This window comes from Hemitrygon akajei, chromosome 8, assembly GCF_048418815.1.
Source record: "Hemitrygon akajei chromosome 8, sHemAka1.3, whole genome shotgun sequence".
Classification (NCBI taxonomy): Eukaryota; Metazoa; Chordata; class Chondrichthyes; order Myliobatiformes; family Dasyatidae; genus Hemitrygon; species Hemitrygon akajei.
In genome coordinates, this window is record NC_133131.1 from 118,745,889 (window position 1) to 118,763,760 (window position 17,872).

General features: G+C 38.1%; 1 protein-coding gene across 1 annotated transcript in view; it reads left to right on the top strand.

The window, feature by feature from the left end:
• dnah5l (dynein, axonemal, heavy chain 5 like) overlaps positions 1-17,872 on the top strand; it is a gene marked incomplete at its 5' end in the record, with an annotated part of 260,289 nt that overhangs the window by 56,788 nt on the left and 185,629 nt on the right. The window contains 6 exons of the mRNA XM_073055303.1: positions 959-1,137; positions 8,097-8,189; positions 8,305-8,508; positions 11,065-11,145; positions 11,242-11,646; positions 16,213-16,331. Coding sequence (XP_072911404.1) covers positions 959-1,137; positions 8,097-8,189; positions 8,305-8,508; positions 11,065-11,145; positions 11,242-11,646; positions 16,213-16,331 — 1,081 coding nt within the window. The remainder of the gene's footprint in view (positions 1-958; positions 1,138-8,096; positions 8,190-8,304; positions 8,509-11,064; positions 11,146-11,241; positions 11,647-16,212; positions 16,332-17,872) is intronic.

The following is a 17,872-nucleotide window of genomic DNA, read 5'->3' on the forward strand; positions in this document are numbered from 1 at the left end:
CAGACACAGAAGACATATTGATCAGAGCAATTTGTAGGTAAGTGGGCACACAGAAACAATGAAATTTTCTAGGTTGGGAAAGACTCCAACACAAAATAAATAACAATCAAGGAAAGTTGACATGGGCATGGTGGGATGGTAGGAAGGACAGTCATAGAGTCATAAGCGTGGCCTTTGGCTCAACTGGTCCATGGCTATTGTGTTGCTCAGGGATCTAGTCCCATCTACTACCATTTGGTGCATGGTGGTCTAAACCTCTCCTATCTATCTAATCACCTGGATGGGTTTAAAAAGTTGCTAATGTACCCACCTCAACACTGTTTCTAGCAGCTCATTTGAAATACACACCACCCTTTGTGTGAAGAAGCTGCCCTGATGTTCTTTTAAAATCTCTTGCCTCTGATTTTAAACATATACCCTCATTTAGCAGTTCCTCCCAGAGCTTCAGAGCACCTATAGATTTTCCATTACGCTTATAGCAAACAGAATAAGAACAAACCTGACAATATAAAACACATAAGATTTAATATTTTTGTGCAAAATTTAGAATTTTCACCCAACTAATTTTGTGCACAAAATACTTGATATCATAACATATGCTTTTTGAATGTTGCTTCCAAATTTCAGTTCCATGGACATAAAGGAAGCCATAAATTTTGGATGTTGAAATTTGTATGTTTGCTCTAGTTTCATATGGCCAGTTGATATAACTAAAACCAACCAAGTACTTGAGCCTTATTGAAGCAAAAATATGAAATTAACATGATCAGTTTCATAAACATGGTGCAACAGTTTGTGAGGTAGCACCTGCAGGAAAATGATATTAGGCTGATTCTTCTGGTAGTGTAATTTTTCTTTGTTCCTAATGCAATCCTAAAGTACACTGTGGAAACATCAACTTCTATGTAATTCTTAATCTCTTGATCTGTAATATGATATTTTGTAAATATGTCTGTAGGTACCAGGTTATCATTGGATTCTCTCAAACGTCATTTACATGTCAGCAGTTCTAAATATGATGCAACAAAACCATTTCCTAATGCTGCTGTTGAGACACCAAAAGCTCCATTCTTCAAATCGAAGATTTTACTGGCAATTCCATGTGTAGTCATGCGACCAAGCTTGGAGGATATTCAGGTAGTAAAATGCTAAGTTACTAATATATTACTTTGTAATAATATAAATATTACAACATCACTTTATATTTGTAAAATTTAATTAAGCTTACTTTTTTGACATAAGCTTGGTATAATATTAATTACATTTAAATCAGCTGATACATAAGCAGCTGGCAGTTCTCTATCTTTCTTTTATTTATATGCACTGTCAAAAGTAGAAACAGCATTCCAGATCCAGAAAAATACAAAAATACCTTTACATATTTACATGTATAAAGCTGTTGTCAATAATACATCTTGGGATTCAATAATATGAATAAATTATTATAATTTTACTCATGAAAATAATACGTTGAAAAGAAAGGACATAATTAACTTTTGTGCATGTTTATTTTCGGAAGGGGTGGGATCCAACATGTTTAGATGATGGTGAAATAATGAGCTGATCTCTGTATTTAATTTGAGTGAATCAGGTTACCTTGATGAAATGACCTTAGGAGAGGAGGGCTGTCAATTTCAATATTGCTTATGGTGAATAACATTAACTGTTGTTCAAAATGAATAATTCAATTTTCCTGTAATTTATCAAGTTTCATTGATGGTTTGATAACATTGAATTGGACTGAAGAGGTAGGCTAGTCCAGGAATAGAGACTTCACTGCAGCTTTCTTGAGTAATTTAAAATTACTTTCTCCATGTAAATAGTGCTTCGTCTTTTAAAAAAATAGAGGTACATTAATAAACATCGGAATGACCTATGCAGTTCAGTTACTAAATTCTGAATGTGACTATTGTGAAGTTCAAGTTACAATTGTCTACAGCCACATCAGCCTTATTTGCAGCCATTTTTATGACTGGGGGAAAAAAAACAACATATTCAGTATTAATTTGTGCCTCAGCAATATCAGCAGGATTGTTCTCAAAGACTATGAGTACATTGGGCTGATGCAGCTTGCAAGAGGCACTACATGATACACAGGGCTACAGACAGAGAGGATAAACAAATTAGATATATCTGAAAAGCAGTGTCTCAGGAGGATCAGAGCACTATGTCAGATTGTAGAAGGTATTAGCTGCCTACTGTACCTGAACTTGGGGATCATGTGTTACCTGTGATTGTCACTCACCATTTCTTCAACTTCAAAACCTTGGAATAATTCCAGAGCACTCCCACAGGAGTCCACACATGTCTGCACACAAGTGTATAAGGGGTGATGGGCATGGCCTGTAGTCAAGCTTCAGTCAATAACTTCCACGGTGGTTGTTATAGTAGAACAGAAATTGCTATAACTAGTTAGGATCGTATTTCATTTGATGCCATGGATCCAACAATCTATTGACCATTTTATAAACCAATCACATCTGCCCATCATTATAAGACCATAAGACATAGGAGCCGAATTAGCCATCGAGTCTGCTCTGCCATTCAATCATGGCTGATCCTTTTTTCCCTTGGAACAAGACTATTCATGTTAAAAATGAAAATACTGTTAACTGATAGATATTCATTAACAGATCGTTTAACAGTCATTTTCAGCTTAATGTATATTAAGCCAAATTAAATGCGAACTAGTGCAATTGCTTTTTATTTCCCTTTTGAGTCACTTTAAGGCCCATGAAAAATATAAAATTGGAACAGTTTTGATGAGGCTCTGCTGAATGATTTTAATAAACACTTGACCAGGGATAAGGACCAATGGACCTATCGATGTTTTTTAAAATATATTCTTTGTTCCTATTTATCTAGAACACTGCAGTATAGAGGGATCTTGCAATCAACAGCCATAGCTCCCTGAAAGTGGCAACACCAGTGGGATAGGGTGGTAAAGAGGTGTATTGCAAATTTGTCTTCATTGGTTGTGGCACTGACTGTAAACATTTGGAGGTTGTGTTGTATCTATATAAAAGTCTAGGTAGACCACCTTTGGAATTTTTTTTGGGATGAGGGCATCACCAGCTAAGCCAGCATTTATTGCTCATCCCTAGTTGCCCTTGAGAAGGTGGTTATGAGCTGCCTTCTTGAACCACTGCAGTCCCTGAGGTGTAGATACACCCACAGTGCTGTTAGGGAGGGAATTCTATGATTTTGACCCAGCGACAGTGAAGGAACAGTGATATGTTTCCAAGTCAGGATGGTGAGTGACTTTGAGGGGGATTTACAAGTGGTGGTGTTCCCAGGTATCTGCTGTTCTCGTCCTTCTAGATGGTAGTGGTTGTGGGTCTGGAAGGTACCGCCTTAGGAACTTTGGTGTGTTGTTGCAGTGCATCCTGTAGATAGTACACACTGCTGCAACTGTTCATCGATGGTGGAAGGATTGGATGCTTGTGGAAGCTTCTTGAGTGTTGATGGAGCTGCACTCATCCAGGCGAGTGCCAATTATTCCACTACATGCCTGACCTGAGCTTTGTAGTTGGTGGACAGGATTTGATGAGTCAGGAGATGAGTTACATGCTGCAGGATTCCTAGCCTTTGACCTGCTCTGGTAACCAGAGATCTATATGCAGTTCTGGTCACAGGAAGGATGGAAAAGCTTTGGAGAGGGTGCTGAAGATGTTCACCAGTATGTTGCATGGATTATAAAGTGCAGTTTTAGCTATAAGGAGAAGTAGAAACAATGTGGATTGTTTTCCCTGGAGCATTAGAGGCTGTGGGGTGATTTGATAGAACAATAGCAAACTACGAGATGTATAGATAAGAACATAAGATATAGGAGCAGAAATAGGTCATTCAGCCCATTGAATCTGCTCTGCCATTACACCATGGCTAATCTCGAATCCAACTCCACTCTGTACACCTACCTTCTCGCCATATCCTTTGATGCCCTGACCAATCAAGAAACGATCAACTTCTGCCTTGAATTGACTTGGCCTCCATCATAATCTGTGGCAGGGCATTCCACAGATTTACTGCTCTCTGTCTAAAAAAAAAATTCCTTCTTACCTTTGTTCTAAAGGATCATCCCTCAGTTTTGAAGCAGTGCCCTCTAATTATGGACACCCCCACCACAGGAAACATCCTCTCTACTTCTACCTTATCTAGTCCTTTCAACATTCGGTAGGTTGCAATGTGATCCCCCCCTCATTCTTCTAAATTACGGTGAGTACAGGCACAAAGCTGCCAAACACTCCTCATATGTTAACCCCCTCATTCCTGGACTCATCCTGTGAACCTCCTTTGTACTCTCTCCAACGACAACACATCCTTTCTGAGATATGGGGCCCAAAACTGTTGACAATACTCTAAGTGCAACCTGACAAGTGTCTTATAAAGGCTCAGCATTATCTCCTTGCTTTTATATTCTATTCCCCTTGAAATAAATGCCAACATTGCATTTGTCTTCTTTACTACAGACTCAACCTGTAAATTAACCTTCTGGGAGTCTTGCACAAGGACTCCTGAGTTCCTCTGCACCTCTGATGTTTGAATCTTCTCCCCATTTAGATAACAACCTGCACTATTGTCCCTTTTACCAAAATGCATTATCATACATTTTCCAACACTGTATTCCATCTGCCACTTTCTTGCCCATTCTTCCAATTTGTCTAAGCCCTGCTGCAATCACATTGCTTCCTCAGCACTACCTACCCCTCCACCTATCTTCGTATCATCCGCAATCTTTGTCAGAAAGCCATCAGTTCCATTATCCAAATCATTGACAAACAATGCAAAAAGCGGTGGTCCCATTAAGTAGATAGTCAGAGTCGTTTTCCCAGTGAGTAAATGTCAAATACTAGAGAGCATACGTATATTTAAAGTGAATGGAAGAAGAAAATTAAAAAAGATTTGAGAGGGTAGTTTTTTACATGGAGAGTGGGCACACAATGTAGCAGAACTTAATGGGAAGTTATGGAATTAGGAAGCTTTTAAAAACCAACTGAATGCACGGTAGCTGGGCGGCATAGCAGCGTAGTGGTTAGTGTAACATTATACAGTGCCAGTGATCAGCGTTCAATTCATGCCACTGTCAGAAAGGAGAATGTGCAGTATGTTCTCCCTGTGACCATCTGAGTTTCTTCTGGGTGCTCCTAGTTTCCACCCACATTCCAAAGACATATGGATCAGTAATGAGCATTAGAATCAGGTTTAATATCACTGGCCTATGTCATGGAATTTGTTAACTTAGCAGCAGCAATACATGATCATATATAGAGAAAAAAAATAAATGAATTACAGTAAGTATATGTATGTATATTAAATAGTTAAATTAAAAATAGTAGTCCAAAAACAGTCATAATAAAAAAAAGTGAGGTAGTTTTCATGGGCTCAATGTCCATTCAGGAATTGGATGGCAGAGGGGAGAAGCTGTTCCTGAGTGTTTGCCCTCTGGCCTTGTAGCTCCTGATGGTAACAATGAGAAGAGGCCGTGTCCTGGGTGATGGGAGTCCTTAATAATGGAGGCCACCTTCTGAGGCACCACTCCATGAATACTATGGAGGCGGGTACCCATGATGGAGCATACTATAATGGCACCAGAAGCATAGTGACACTTACAGGCTGCCCCAGCACATTTTCCGACTGTGTCAGTCATTGACACAATGATGCATTTCACTGCATGTCATGAATTTTCGATGTACATGTGACAAATAAAGCTTTAGCTTTACCTGAAAAATCAAGGCAAGCTAATCAATAATATAAAAAAAGATACCAAAATTTTTCAGATATATACCAGTAAAAAAAGTAAAAGAGAGGCAATTGTGGACATTAAACTGCTGGAAAATGATGCTGAAGGGGTAGTAATGGGGAACAGAGAAATGGTGGGTGAACTGAGTAACTATTACACATCAGTCTTCACTATGGAAGACACCTACAATATGCCAGGAATTTGGGAGAGTCAGGGGACAGCAGAGGGTGTAGTCACTATTAATAAGAAGAAGGTGCTTGGGAAGCTGAAAGGTCTGAAGGTAAATAAGTCACTTGGGCCAGGTTGGCTACATGACAGAGTTCTGAAAGAGGTAACTGAAGAGACTGTGAAAGCATTAGTAGTGATCTTTCAAGAATCATTAGATTCCAATATGGTTCAGGAGAACTGGAAAACTGAAAATGTCACTCCACTCTTTAAGAAGGGAGGAAGGCAAAATATGGGAAATTATAGGTTAGTTAGCATGACTTAAGTGTTTGAAAAAAGGTTAGATTTCATTGTTATCACTGGGCTTTTGGGGTACATGGAGGCACTTTAAATAGGCCAAAGTCAGCATGGTTTCCTTAAGGGAAAATCTTGCCTGACATATCTGTTGTGACAGACAGATAGGCGGGAAATACAAAGGGGTTCCAGTGGATGGTGATTACTTGAATTTTCAAAAGGTCTTTGACAAGGTGCCACAGATGAGGTTGCTAAACAAGGCTGGAGCTCATGGTATTGCAGGAAAGTTATGAGCATGGATAGATGATTGGCTGACTAGCAGGAAGCAAAGAGTGAGAATGAAGGAAGCCTTTTATGATTGCTGCTGATGTCTGGTGGTATTGTCGAGTGGTACATGTTTATTTATTAACTTGGCGATATAGCACAGACTAAACCTACCGACCCAATGAGCTGTGCTGGCCAGCAATCCACCTGTTTAACAGTAGCATAATCACAGGACAATTTACAGTGACCAGTTAACCTATTAACCAGAGCTGTAGGGGAAACTGGTGCACCTAGAAGGAAACCACGCGGTCATGTGGAGAACATATGAACTCCTTACAGCCAGTGCCAGAATTGAACACTGAACTCCAATGCCCCGAGCTGTAACAGCATCATACTGTGGAGCCCATATGTTAATGATCTGGATAATGGAATTGATGGCTTTGTGGCCAAGTTTGCAGATGATACAAAGATAGTTGGTGTATGGTTGTGCACTTTGATAGAAGGAATAAAGTTCTAAACTATTTTCTAAATAGGGAAGAAATTCAGAAAATGAAGGTGCAAATGACTTGGGAATCTGAGTGCTGGATTCCATATAGGTTAACTTGCAGGTTAAGTGGGTAGTAATGAAAAGAATGCAATATTAGCATTCATTTTGAAAGGACTAGAATATAAGAGCAAAGATGCTATGCTGAGTCTTTATAAGGTGTTTATCAGACCACATTTGGAGTATTGAGAGCAGTGTTGGGCTCAGTATTTAAAGAAGGATGCATTGGTATTGGTGAGGATCCAAAGGAGATTTCTGAGAATGAAAGGGTTTATGTTTGAGGATGGCTCTGGGCCAGTACTCACTGGAGTTCAGAAGAATGAACGAGGATCTCATTGAAATCTACCAAATATTGAAACATCTGGATAGATTAGACATGGAGAGGATGTTGTCAGGAGTGAAATAGTCTTGAACCAGAGGGTACAGTCTCAGAATAGAAGGATGCCCCTTTAGAACAGAGATGAGGAGGAAAATCTTTAGCCAGTGGGTGATAAATCTGTGGAATTCATTACAACAAACAGCTGTGGGGGCCAAGTCATTTGGTATATTTAAAGCAGAGGTTGCTACTTGATTAGTAAGTGTATTAAATATTACGGGAGAAGGCAGGAGAATGGCTTTGAGAAGGATAATAAACCAGTCGTGATTGAATGGCAGAGCAGACTAATTCTGTTACTTTGTCTTATGGTCTTATGGCAGTAGCAAATATCATAATGCTTAAGAGGCATTTAGACAGACACATGAACAAACAAGGAATAGAGGGACACGGACCATGTGCAGGAGATTGAGATTAGTCAGGTTTGCATTATAATTGTGCAATGTCAATGTTCTAGTACTATTATGGACATAAGTAACTTTGAGAGGTTTATATGTCTTTTTCACATTTACTGTTCGTTTAAATAAAATACATCATCAAAATGTATTTTTCTATGAGCAAGGCTGGAAACATGCTTATATCTTATTAAATTATGTATACTATAGCTTTTTTTCACAGACTAATGCAAATATCAAATTAAAATTCATCCCTCATGTATCCTCTTGTAATAAATTCCAATTGACAGACTATTATCAATTTATAATTTTATTTTGCAGTCCATCCTTAACAGAGCAGTGAACATAATTATTTCCATGTCTAAGGAGATTCCTCTTTGGTCCTTTGCCCATCTGCATTTGAAACAACAGCAGGTATTCATTGTCTTTATTGTTCAGGCATCATTCACTGCCTGTTTATGATACATTTATCTATTTTGCATTTTAATTTAGTTTCAGACATGTAACTTTTATTTTTGCATGGTGTTAGATTGAACAGAATGCTGCTCGAGAACTGGGTGATGACAGTATGCTTGGTAAACCGGTGGTGCTCAAATCTCTTGATAAACAGATTAGTGAACACAAGGATGTCACTAAGGTTGTGATCCAACTTAGTTCCGTTATTTCCAATTTAAAGAGCGATGCAGCAAAAATTCTTGACACCTTCTCTCCTTTCTCCCACTTGTGGAATCAAGTGAGTTTATATCTCTTTTATATTTATTTGTGTGTATTTGCATGAATTAATGAGATATAGATTTCTGAAAGATAAATTTGATACTACAGCAATTGCTATTTAAACTTTCAATTGCTTTGAGGTCTCATATTCTATGAGAAGAAACAGAATTTGGAAGCAGGTTAAATTTTTTTTGAATACACAGGCTAAGAAGAAAAAAATGACAATACATGCTTAAACACTTAATCATGACCTGAAAAGCCAAAAGAATGCAAACATTTAGTAGAAGGAATTGGATAATGTAATAACTTTATGTTGTAATTGTGCGACTCAGTTAACCTTGGTCCATTTGACCACAAGCAAGATGTGCTCTTACCTCAAGTGCCAGCTCCCAGAAAGTGAAGTTCGACACAAATTCTTGTCTAGAGGCACAAAAGAACAGTTCAATAGATAAGTTGGAGTTGAAGACCCGTTGAAAAGGTGAATTAAAATGCCATGCATTTTGGGGAGGTCACTTCCAATCTTGCACACAACCTTGTATGGAACTTGGATCCCATCCCTTCCAGCCTTTTTACCCTTTTTACAATATGGCATCTGCCAGCTGCTGTCCACGAACAAGTGTACTGTAATGGATGATGCTTTGTGGAGAGCTCAAAATGGAGTACCAGTGTATTTCTGACTTCTTCATTAGCTGAAAAGTAAATTGAAAAAACAGCTTTGCCTCAGTCAATAGATCTGACAGGTTGTTCCTCCTGTATCAGAGATATGACAAGATCAATTTTTAGTTTATGATGTTCCAACATTTGTTGACTATAGGATCAACTGTCAGTGAACCAGATTTGGTCTTTATCATACCCCAGTGAACATGGAGTTCATTAGTATATATATTGAAGTTGACATTTCATTGATTTTCATTTTTCTCTTTAAATTGGTTACATCATGATCAATGGTAGTTCGTCTGTTGGCTGAGGTCCTTTGTAGGGTAAATTTGCATTTTTCTAGTTGGTTAGAATCGGTTGCTGAGCATGGTTACATAATAAACCCTTCTGTATCATACTTACGGAGAAAATGTCCAGAATGAACAGAGAAATGGTAACAAATTTGTATTTTATTCCAGGGTGAGGCTAAGTGCAAATAGAGGAATAATATCACATATACTACCTATGTAGTCTATTACTTGATAACAGAAACATTGAATTTTCCTACCCTCTTCCTCTTTTCTCTCTCCTCTGAATCTATGCATTTCTTCCAACATTCACACCAGGTCCCAATATTTTGTTTCTTTCCCCTCCATCTGCCCACCATCCACACACTTCTACCTCCTGGCACTATTGCCACTCTCCCATCCCCCATCTTCCTGTCACCCCCCTCCTCACCTGGATCCACCTTTCACCTGCCAGCTCTTGTACCTTCCCTTTCTATTCACTTTTTTTTTAAATATTGGATTTGTTCTGACTATCTTTCTGCCCAAATGAAAGATCTTGACTTGAAACGTTGACTGTCAAGATCCCTCCATGGATGCAGCCTGAGCTGCTAGTTCCTCCAGCTTTCTGTGTCTTGTTCTAGATTCCAGAATCTGCAGTCCCTTCTATTCCCATTTTCTACTTCATCTTGAATATTACTTCTTATTTTTTTGTAAATGCGTAATGAAATGTATGGCCTGCAATTTGAAGCGAGCAGCCCAGAAAATGAGATCTGAATAAAGCTCAGGATTAAGTGATGCTGCTTCCCACCCTTCAGTGGCAAACGGCTTTCCATGGCACAATGGAATTAATAAGGTCACCTGGCAACTTTGTGAAAATAGCAATGGCAGAGGTGGAGTCAGATGGCCGTGCTGCAGAACAAGGCTTCTCTACGAAAAAAATCTTTGAAATCCAGCTAAACCATGTTCCCCAGCTAGGCTGTCACAAATTCCAAATATCTCAAACACATTCAAAATATCAAGATGCCATTAAAATCTATTAAAATTTATGTAAGGTTAAAGTCTAAAACTTCAACACTTTAAAGACAAATTTAAATGATTTCACTACTCAAATAATAATTCTTAAGATTGTGTTAACCAATACGTGGCTTAGTTCCTCACAGAGTTTCAGCTCCGTGAAGTTAACTGAGAAGCAGTGCGTACACTGGCCTAAACCAGTGCAACGTATCAAGTTGGTCTCTGCATGTAATCCTGTGCCAGAGCATATTAAATGAAACAAATGTGAGCGGCTGACCAAACCTATGTGATTAATGTACTTGAATAAAACTCTCAGATTTGCTGACAGGAAATATTAGCAGTAATATACATAAAAGCCAGAGCAATCATAATTAGTGAAAATTGCTGACACTGTGAGAAATGTCAGGTTCAAAAGTTGGAATTAGTTGAATATTTTGTGATAGCGCCAAGCCAGTGTAATATGCAAGATTTATCCTGATTATACTGGTAGTTTCACCTCATCCATCATTGTGTTGTAGATCTCATAAGAATACATGTGATGATTTATAGACCCAAGGAATTTATTACGCTATCACTAGCCTTATGTGGAATCAATAACTAAACACTTTAAAATGACTATGAAATTTCTATTTATTTAGGATCCAGTTGAAAAAGTGAAGGAATTTATGGATTCAAATCCAATCTTTGCTGAGTTCAATGAGCAAATCACAAATTACGCTGTATGTATAAAACTGATTATCATTATTGTGCATTGAATGCAAATATGCAGTTTATAACTAAAAGAAAATAACCCTTGCAATCTCTGCTTTACATAGAGATTGGAGAGCCAGATTGATGAGTTGCCTTCTTGTTATGAAGTGGGCTCAGTTCAATTTGACACACAGCAGTTGAAGCTGGCTTTAATACAGGAATGTCGCATGTGGAAGAGAGCCTTTGGCACAGCCTTGAACAGAAAAACTGCAACAGAAATGGATGAGATTTTCTCTTTCATTGAAAATCTTAGCAAACGACTGAACCGACCAATTAATGATTTGGATGATGTGCGTGGAGCCATGGCAGCACTAAAAGAAATCAGAGATGCTGAGATAAAGATTGACATGACCATTGAACCTATTGAAGAAATGTATGCCCTCCTAAATAAGCATGAACTACTTTTTCAAGATGGAAATGCTGAGAGAGTTGATGGTTTAGCTTATGCCTGGAAGAACTTAAATGCACAGGTACTCCCTTTGAAATAAAGCACAATATATGTTAGATTCTGAAAGGATTTGAATTAAGACATTATTTTTGGAATTCACATTTACAAAGGGGACTTTGAAATGAAGTAAGTGTTATTATTTGAGAATATTTTCTATTAGTTGGTCACAATTCAAGTATGAGCAAGAGGGCAGATGTACTTTGTTCCTTTAGGGCTCTTTCTTTATGTCTAAAGGCACGGAACTGCCATTATTCAATGGAAAAAAATCCTGCTAAAGATCTCCCCAAAAAGGAGGCTTTAAGAATTCAGCATCATTAGAAATTGTAGCTACACTTTTTTTCCAGGATGTTGTTTCAATGCTTTACCATATAAATAAATAAATAAAAATCCCCTAGACAAATAATAACTGAAAAGAGATTCATTACCTTCACGTAAATCTGAACCAGTAATGACAAATTATGCTATGTGAGATTGGACAATGAATTTTAATATTAACAAAGGGTGGTGCTTTTTGGCTATATAGCAATACCTGCATTCAAATTTAAAAAAAAGATCCATAGAAAAAGTATTTGGATATGATTTGCGGTTGTACTATATATTGGAAATGCCTGTTTGAGATAGTTTTTGAAGTGGATAGATCAAAAAGACTTCCACTACGAGTATGAGCATTCTACAGTAATCAATAAGCTCTGTAGTTCTCGACATCCTAGGTTGATTTTCCACGGTCTTTGCCAGGTACTTGAGAATATCAGTGGTAACCTTATAGTTTATTATTACGTGTGTCACATCAGTTCCATTTGAAAGGTCCTTGCTACCTGGAGTCTGTTTATGTACCAAGTTTCTTTGAAATGTCCCATATCTTCAAGCCTAGAATTCAAGGGGAACTGCATCCGGGGGCATAAATTTATCAGTCGTGTTGAACAGATCGTTGGACCTCCCAAAAGAGAGTATCAATCTAACATTTCTGTATGATCTTCTATTTGTGGCTATCAGCTGATGCTCTATACCTTTGCCACTTAAAGAGGTCAGCCTTTGGATTGTGGGGTGGAAAAATGAAGATATTGTAATTGATAATAAAAAATAGTAAGGGTCAGGGAAGGGTCTATAAAAGTCCAAGGTGATAGAACTATCAAATCATTGCAATGCATAATTTTCATATTTTTGGCTTACCTATATTTTCACCTTAATCTCTGATCTAAGCACAAGCAGCCACAGATAAGATTTCACTCAGTTGCTGTTACTTGTTCCTTTGCAATTTCTGTGTGCCAAGGCATCAATATGAATGCTTACACTTAAGAATAGCTTCTGCTATTCCTGAGTACCTGAATTTGTACAATATATTGCGCAATATCTCTTTATTCAAGACAGAGATGAATAGATATTCGGATATTGATCAAAATAGAGATTTAATTGGTGTTGAGGTGGAAATCAGCATGGTATTAATGTATCATCAGAGTAGTTGGAATACTGTGCTCAGTTCTGGTTGCCTTACTATAGGAAGGATGTGGAAACCATAGAAAGGGTGCAGAGGAGATTTACAAGGATGTTTCCTGGATTGGAGAGCATGCCTTATGAGAATAGGTTGAGTGAACTTGGCCTTTTTTTCCTCGGAGCGACGGAGGATGAGAGGTGACCTGATAGAGGTGTACAAGATAATGAGAGGCATTGATCATGTGGATAGTTAAAGGCTTTTTCCCAGGGCTGAAATGGCCAACACGAGAGGACACAGTTTTAAGGTGCTTGGAAGTAGGTACAGAGGAGATGTCAGGGGTAAGTTTTTTACGCAGAGAATGGTGAGTGCATGGAATGGGCTGCTGGCGACAGTGGTGGAGGCAGATACGATAGGGTCTTTTAAGAGACTTTTAGATAGGTACATACATCTTAGAAAAATAGTGGGCTATGGGTAACCCTAGGTAATTTCTAAGGTAAGGACATGTTCGGCACAGCTTTCTGGGCCGAAGGGCCTGTATTGTGCTGTAGGTTTTCTATGTTTCTATTATGCAGGGATCCAAGGAGCTGAATACCTCTATCTGCTTCTATTTCTGTTTGATAGCTTCAGTGAGATGATCCAGAGCAGATGCAATAGTGAGCACAGACTGGGCCTGTACACTCTAAATAGTCCAAGTTAAGAAGGAACTAGATGAGCTGGAACCAAGTGTTGTATATGTAATCACTGAGCAGAGTGGGTGGAATAAAGAAATAGTGATGTACCTAATACAGTTTGAACTGTGCAGGTACTACAAAGTCAACTTGAACTAAGCTGCCACCAAACAAACACTACCCACCCTCTACAACAAAAGAATTGTACACAACAGTATTAAAGATGTTCACAATATTGGACTTTCTACATGTCCATGAACCATTGAATAGCAATAAAGATAGCTGCATCTGAACATCACCACGAACTATGGTTTTTCACATTCACTTACCCTATGGAGTAAAGTCTCCATCCATTGTTTTCCAGAACATGACGGACAATATCTGGCAACTAGTCTATCATTGTTGGTGTATCCAAGGTGGATGTGGTGATTGTTATGAATATTGAATTTTACAGGAAGTATTCAAAGTGCATGTGAAGTGGGTGTTTTGCAACACATTGTTGTGTACAATTCATTAGTTTAAAGACTGGTGCCAATGGCCTAAAACTAGGAAAGGAAAAGACAAAGGCTTTCACTAATGCACCAAAGCGTGAATTCCAGTAAAGCTAAGGTCTTTCTAGCAAATAGTATAGTGTTATGTAATCCAATCACAAACAAGATAAAATCTGCAGATGCTGGAAATCCGAGCAATGCACATAAAGTGCTAGAGGAACTCAGCAGGCCAGGCAGCATCTATGGAAAAACGTACAGCCGAAGTTTCAGGCTAAAACCCTTCAGCAGGACTGGAGAATAAAAGTATTCAATATATACATGTATACAATATACATCCTGAAATTCTCTTTCTTCGTAAACATCCACAAAAGCAGAGAAGCGCCCCAAAGAATGAATGACAGTTAAATGTTAGAACCCAAAGCCCCCACCAGCTCCCTCCTCCCATGCACAAGCAGCACCAAAGTGACAGCCCCCCCCCCCCCCACCGGCAAAAAAGCAACTACACTCTCCACTGAGCACTCAAGCATGCAGCAAAGCATCAGTAAAGACACAGACTTGCAGTACCCCAAAGACCACTCGTTCACCCGGTATTTTGACATACTATAGGGAGGATAAGAAGGCAATGGAGAGCATTCAGAAGAGGTTTCCCAGTCTGCTACCTAGATTAGAGGTAATGTGCTGTAAAGAGAGGTTTGATAAGCTTGTGTTGTTTTCTCTGAAGCAGTGGAGATCAAGTGGAGACTTCAAAGAAGTGTATAACATTATGAAAAGTGGATATTATAGAGCAGATAGATAGTATCTTTTACCCAGGGTAAAAATGGCTAATATAAGAGGACAGTAATAAGGTGATTGGGGTAAATTCAAAGGAGATGCTGAGTGCTTGGAATGAGCTCCTGAGGTGATGGTGAAGGCAAGCACTACATTTTCTGCCAATACACTGATACCATTCTGGAAACTGGGGCTTTTGGAAGTTTATCAGTGCTGTGCCTTCCCAGCCACCTGTTTTAGCAAGTTAGAGTAGGGATGAACAGATTGTTGGCTGTCTGTTTCATTAGTTTTTCAGACTTTAACTGGATCTAGACTATATTTGAGTTCTTCCCCTTAGAACCATTTTCTCAATTAATATTTTCATTACCTTTTCTACTGTGAAGGTAGTTCTAAAATATTTATTTAATCTTTAACGTTTCCAGCTTTTGCATTATTTCCTCTGATCTAACATTAATGATTGTTAGCAAGATTGTAAGCATTGTTTATTAGTGACAGAGTTGGCAGCAAATAAAATGAGTCAACCATTTTTCTCCACTGATGCTGCTTGACCTGCTAAGTTCTCCCAGCCGTTTATAATTTGCTCTGAATTTTAGCATCGACAGTTTCTTATCATTTCATGAGTGGTTACTGTTCCATGTGTTTTATTTGAAGGCCGTGTACATTTACTTGCAAGCTGTGGCTCATATCTAAAAGATTTATCAGAGTATAAACAGCTGAAGGTGATGAAAATCCAAAGTACCTCACTGGTACTTTAGTAAAATATCATGGATGTGTATTATAATAGAATATTAACAACAGTACAAAGCTCTATTTAGGCCCCACCTGAAGAAATGTATTCCATGAAGATATATTCAGTTTAAAGAGAATCCAGTATAGAAATACTATAACAAAGAGATCCTGTGAATGTTGTATTTTATAAAACTGAAGTAATTAATGGGTGATATAATCAATATGTTTGAGATACTGAGGGGAAGTTAAGGAAGCTAGGTCAATTTGTAGTTTTGCTGAGGCAATTCACCTCCAAAATCAATCTGTGATCCAGATAGGTTACAATCTTGGTAAAAAGTGGAAGAATTCCACTTTAACTGCTTTCCTATCCCACAGGGAAAGGTAGAACTCTGCCATTGAAATTTCACTCTATTTTCAATTAAGGTAAATACTTACGTTAGTAAGTATAGTGTAACTATATTTTTATAGCTATCTAACCTTTAAAAATTTCTGTGTGACAGGTTGTGCAGACGCAGAATATACTTTTAAAAGTGGAACCTGCCATGAAGACTGATCTATTGGATGGGGTAAAAGTCTTCCAATCCAACATTCAGAACTTTTATCACGATTATGATACAAAGTAACTATTGGAGGAAATATTATTTTATTACATAATGCAAACAGAATTGTTATAGAAATGACAGTCAGTATAAAGTTAAGATCTTCTTGTGATTCATACTATTAATAGATTTATGTATCTAAAATGAGCTTTAATTGAAGAGTTTCTGCTAGGAGAATCTGAATATGTGCTGCACCAACATCATGCAGAGTGTGGTATTAGGTTGATTACTACGAAAGCTGCTCATATTTTCAAGTGTAATGTATGCACAGCCAAATATAGCAGCTACACGTTACTCCCAATAATTTATTTTCACAGTCAAGACAAATAGAAGACAAGCCCATTTGGATTACATGTTGGAAGTAGTGTTCTAAAGAGGATGTTCGATTGTTTTCTCTCTCTGGCCAAATGGAGTGCTGTATTTTCACATAGATTGATGCTAAGAATTTTGAGTCATTTTTACATGTTAATTTGGGTTTAGTTGGCCAACTATGAACAGTCCACAGGCTGCATTCAGATTGCACATATACCACACAGTGCCTTATTTTATGAATCATGAATTTTATAGTGGTATAATAGGGCCCACATGACCTGATCTACGTACTATTTCATTTACTGTAGTGAAAGAAGCAACGTCGCGTTCTCAAGAAGTAAGATAGCTGCTTAAATTGAAAGGATGATAAAGAAGAGCACATTTCACATGCTTGTCATTATTAATAAAGTCATTGAGTTCAGGAATCATGAAGTTATATTGCAGCTTTATATAATTCTGGTTAGGCTGCATCTGGACTATTGTATGTAGTTCTATATGCCCCATAATAAGAAGGCTAAGGAGGCCACAGAGCGGGACAGAAGAGGTTTACCAGGATGCTGACTACATTAGGGGGTATGTACTTTAAGGGGAGGGTGGACAGAATTGGATTGTTTCCTTTGGAGAGCTGGAGACTGAGGGGAGTCCTGATAGAAGATTATAAGAGATATAGATAGGGTAAACAGCTAGTTTCTTTTACCCAGGGTCAAAATGCTTAATACTAGAGGGCATGCATCAAAGGAGATATACAATAAAACTTGCCCTGCACAGAGTGATGGGTACTGGAATGTGCTGCCATGAGTCGTAGTGGGGCAATTATGACAATGTTTTAATTAAGTAGTATTGGCCACTACCTGAAGTTTTATGGGATCAAGCGCTGTGTAAAGCCTTCTCCTCAAGTGCTATCAATTTCTTCTATGTTCCTTGCCACTGAACTCAGGCTTCCCACCAGCTTCACGTTTCATCCATTATTTTTTTGCTTGTACATATTTACAAGCATTTTATGTGTTTGATGGCATTCTAAAAAATACATGTAAAGGGGAAAATGAATTGCCTTGGACTTGATGGGCTGAAGGGCTTACGTCCAAATGACCCTATAACTTCGAACCTCAATAATGATTCCAGCTAGGTGAGTGATAGAGGATACAATTAACTAATTAACAGTTAATTGTACAATTAACAGTTAATAGTACAGTTCAGAATTTAAAAATGCTTTCACTGATGCTGCTTGTTTGAAGTCATTGAGCTAATA